General features: G+C 35.0%; 1 protein-coding gene across 1 annotated transcript; it reads left to right on the forward strand.

Annotated features, from left to right (window-relative positions):
- Nucleotides 1-3,707: 3,707 nt before the first annotated feature.
- Nucleotides 3,708-4,544, forward strand: LOC109214575 (22.0 kDa class IV heat shock protein). Its single transcript, XM_019378515.1, has one exon. The coding sequence runs from the start codon at nucleotides 3,844-3,846 to the stop codon at nucleotides 4,438-4,440; it is 597 nt and encodes a 198-aa protein (XP_019234060.1). The 5' UTR covers nucleotides 3,708-3,843; the 3' UTR covers nucleotides 4,441-4,544.
- The last annotated feature ends 402 nt before the right edge of the window (nucleotides 4,545-4,946 follow it).

Consider the following 4,946-nt stretch of genomic DNA (forward strand, 5'->3'; position numbering starts at 1 on the left):
ATAATGCTGAGTTCTTTGAAAATATATATCCGTATAAAAAGGAATGTGAGTCGATTGGTGAAGGATCTAAACGACCTCGGGAAGAAACAAAAGAAAGTACACTTAACCAGGAGGATCCAAGACGTAGTAAACGTCAAAGAACGTCTACTTCATTTGGACCAGATTTTGTGACTTTCTTATTGGAAAATGAGCCTCAAACATTTAAAGAAGCTATGTCTTCTTCGGAATCATTGTTATGGAAAAAGGCAGTCAATAGTGAAATAGAATCCATATTGAACAGCCATACATGGGAATTGGTTGATCTTCCTCCTGGAAATAAACCGTTGGGTTCTAAATGGATCTTTAAGAGGAAAATGAAAGATGATGGCATATAGACAACGAGAAGGTCTTGACTATTTTGATACATACTCTCCAGTTACAAGAATTACATCCATACGAACGTTAGTAGTGTTAGCTGCAGTTTATGATCTTGAAATTCATCAAATAGATGTTAAGACGGCCTTCTTAAATGGAGAGTTGGAGGAAGAAATCTACATCGAACAACCTGAAGGGTTTGTGGTTTCAGGTAAAGAAAAGAAGGTCTGTAGACTTGTTAAGTCTCTTTACAGATTAAAACAAGCACCCAAACAATGGTATGCGAAATTTGACCAAACAATGTTGTCAAATGGATTTAAGATAAATGAATGTGATAAATGTGTGTACATTAAAAATGTTCCAAATCACATAGTCATTGTTTGCTTATATGTGGATGATATGCTCATAATGAGTAATGATATTGCCAACATAAATGCTACTAAGCGTATGCTAACTAGCAAGTTTGATATGAAAGACTTGGGAGTTGCTGATTTAATTCTGGGAATTAAGATCCATAAGACTTCTCAAGGTCTGGCATTGTCACAATCTCATTATATTAAGGCAATACTTGAAAAATTCAAGCACTTGGGCTTTAAAGTTGCAAAGACTCCAATTGACGTGAATCTTGCATTAGCAAAGAACAAAGGCCAAAGCATATCACAATTGGACTATGCTCGTGTGTTGGGTTGCTTAATGTACATCATGAATTGTACACGATCAGATATAGCTTGTGCTATAAGTAAATTGAGTTGATATACGAGCAATCCAGGTCAATCTCATTGGATGGCCATGAAACGAGTTTTGGGATATTTAGTACATACCCAGGACTTTGCTTTGCACTACAGTAAATATCTTGCGGTCATTGAGGGATACTGTGATGCAAATTGGATCACCGGATCAACTGATTCCAAATCCATAAGTGGATATGTATCCACTATTGGTGGAGGAGCGGTATCTTGGAAGTCGTCCAAACAAACTTGTATTGCCCGCTCTACAATGGAGGCTGAGTTCATAGCCTTGGATAAAGCCGGTGAAGAAGCTGAATGGCTCCGGAATTTCTTGGAAGATATTCTACTTTGGCCCAAACTGTTGGCACCAATATGCATACATTGCGATAGTCAAGCGGCAATTGGAAGGGCTGAGAGCGTTATGTATAACGGTAAATCTCGCCATATACGACGAAGACATAAAACCGTAGACAATTACTCTCTAGAGGAATTATCACGATTGACTATGTAAAGTCAAGTGAGAATGTGTCGAATCCACTTACAAAAGGCCTAACTAGAGAGGTAGTTGAGAAGTCACCAAGGGGAATGGGACTGTGGCCGAGAACAAGTCATAGTGGCGGTAACTCTACCTAGAAGACTGGAGATCCCAAGATCTAGGTTCAAGGAGATCACACAAAGTCATTAATGACAGTTCAACATTGTCAACTAAACTTTTGGTCCATTCTCGCGATGAGACAATGTTCAGTACCAAGGATAAAGCATTAAGGCTTTTTAATAATTTCTAAATTTGATACGGGGTATATCAAATAGTGTATCTACGGGATGACACATTTAGGAATAACCTATGTAAGTGTGAAGTGTTAGCCGCTTCAAGGACAACTTTGTAAGGCCAGTTCTCTACGTACTTATGAAACTAGGCGGTGTTCATGGCTGAAACGAACACAACAATGAGAACCAAAGACGGTTAAGGGTTGGTTGTGTGACTTGTGGTTGTCTAGGTATACACCAAAGTTCGACGGTTCAAAGATATCAAATCTACCGATTGATCGAGTATATCCGACATAAGTTCACTACGAAAAGTTCAAAGGGAAACCTACTTATCCAGATGCAATTAATCCTTGCTTGCGAATCACACAGTTTTTCATGCATACTTCTGTGATATAGCCATTCCCCATTCATGTGGGGGATTGTTGGGTTTTTTTTTTTTATGTATTTAATTAATATATTAAATACTTAAAAGATGGTGAATGGAAAATGGAGGAAAATAAAATTTTGAGTGAAATTTTAAGTTTTCCCCCTTGGCAAATGGACATGGTCCCATATTGGAAGAGGAAGAGGTTTTTTATGGGTATATAAGCAATTGCTCTTTTTCTAGCTCTTAAAGAGTTGAGAAGAAGGCAAGCCTCGCGCCGTCGTCGTCGCCGCTCGCTCGGCTCGGCTTCGGCTTCGGCTTCGGCTTCGGCTTCGGCTTCGGATTCGGATTGGTCAAATGATTGATTGATTAACTTTTTGGACCAAATTTATTTGTTAACCGATATGATGGAAGACCTTTGTGAGACCAATTTATTTTTTTATGAGTTAATCAAATGGAATCGCCAATCACATCATTTTTGAAAACTTATAGTTTTTTAACTTTTATTTTATAACTCAAATATAAATTTTAATTTAATATTATATAAATTTTAAAATTTTATATTTGTTGAAACGAGATGCACGCGCATATCTTAAGACCAGTAAGAATAAAAAGCTTAAAAGTAAAGAATATATAGGTGTAGAAAACATCATTTTTTCGTCAAGGGATGGGTTAAAAAAATAGCGCATGTAATTTTTGCCAAGTAATAAATATAGGCTTGAATAAATAATTTACTCCAATTTACTTTGTTTACTATTAGAGCTTCTAGACCAAACCAACTGAGAACAAAAGGCACGCAACATTTAACAATTTTTTTAACTGCTCTTCTTATTTTTTTCCACTTTTTTTTTCGGTAATTAGTCAATCTATATTACCAAGTAAATATGTAGAAGTATAACAGTATAACTAAGTTTGGACATGCAGCCCCAAACTCAGTATAATAGTATAGGATATGTTGGGACGAGGACCATTTACAAGTCTTTTTAAAGGATTTGAACTCAAGTTTTAATTTTTGAAATTTAAATTCCTTTGTGTTTCAAAATTGTGAACTATTTCGAGTGGATGTTATTGGATTTCGTTGGGGATCTTTTGAGAGGTCTTAATCTAAAATTTAAGAGAGTTTGGAAAAGATTTAAGGTGATTTCGGGTGAAATTTCATACTCGAGTGTAAAGTTTAATATGAACATTTCAAATTTATGTTTAAGATCTATAATAAATTTTAACGGTCTATACAAAATGAGTTTAACTTAATCTATACTGAACGACCTAAATTTGCTTATAATAAATTTTAAAATTAATCCCAAAATTAATTATTTATTATCCGTCGTACTAAATGAGCCTTGAGTGACGTCTTTATTTTTGGATTATTAGTCATATAATTCTACATAGCGTGAATCTTTTTTAGTAGACACATCTCAAGAAGCCTCTCGAAAGATATATATATGTCTTTTAATTTCCTGTAAGTTGCTGGAAGTTTCTTGCACAAAGAACTCTCTCAACAATTTCAGAACTTTCAAGATTCTTAAAACCCTACCCCTCTCTCTATATATATTGCACCATTAAACCCCATGACAGAACCAAACACAGAAGAAAAAGAAGAAAAGAAGAAGATCGTCAAAGTTTACAAGGATGAGGCTCAGCAAAAATATTCCATTTTTGATCTTTTCAGTTGGCTGCATATTGCAAATGGCGTCAATGTCAGAAGGATCATCAATTCTACCATTATTGTTAGACCAAATGGCCAATACTCCCAGTAGTCTACTAACTGAAACATTTCTTGATCCATTCAGAATGTTAGAACAAATACCTTTAGGGTTAGAAACCAGAGACGAGACTCTGTCCGTAGCTAAAGTAGACTGGAAAGAAACGCCAGAGGGACACGTGGTAACAGTAGACGTCCCAGGTTTAAAGAAAGAAGAGATAAAGATAGAGATGGAGGAAAATAGAGTGTTGAGAGTGAGTGGAGAGAGGAAGAAAGAAGAAGAGAAGAAAGATGATTATATTCATTGGCATTGTGTTGAAAGGAGCTATGGAAAATTCTGGAGGCAGTTTCGTTTACCAGAAAATGCTGATATTGATACTCTTAAAGCTAAGCTTGAAAATGGTGTGTTAACTATTTCTTTTGCTAAGTTATCTCCTGACAAGATTAAAGGTCCTAAAGTTGTCGCCATTGAGACCAAAGAAGAAGGAAAAAACTCTTCTCCTTCTGTTAAAGAGGAGCTCTAATGGCCCTTCCATTGCGGGATACTTTACGGTTTGTTTGGATGGTTGGTAACGTATCATTTCATAATGTATCGTATTATATTGTATTATATTTTACTGTACTGTATCGTTTGATGAATATAATGTTTGGATAGATTGTATCGTTTATCGTTGTTTCATGATATCATGCACTAGCAATATGAAGAATAAACTTGTAATATTATAAAGAAAAATTATGATACAGGAATAATTATTATATAAAAATATATGGTAAATGATAATATAAAATTATTTAATAATAATGAAGGGTGAAATGAGAAAAAAAGACAAGGTAACGTCGACGTGATCATACCAAATCGGTCTTTACATAAAGTGACACTTTTCGTCGTTACGTAATGACGGATTTAACGATACGATACGATAAAATTTAAGTAACAATCAAAACAAATATTGTATTTAAAGTAACAATACAATACGATATAATAGTTAACAACCATCCAAACAAGTTGTTATGCATCAAACTGTCTTTT

This window comes from Nicotiana attenuata, unplaced genomic scaffold, assembly GCF_001879085.1.
Source record: "Nicotiana attenuata strain UT unplaced genomic scaffold, NIATTr2, whole genome shotgun sequence".
NCBI lineage: Eukaryota > Viridiplantae > Streptophyta > Magnoliopsida > Solanales > Solanaceae > Nicotiana > Nicotiana attenuata.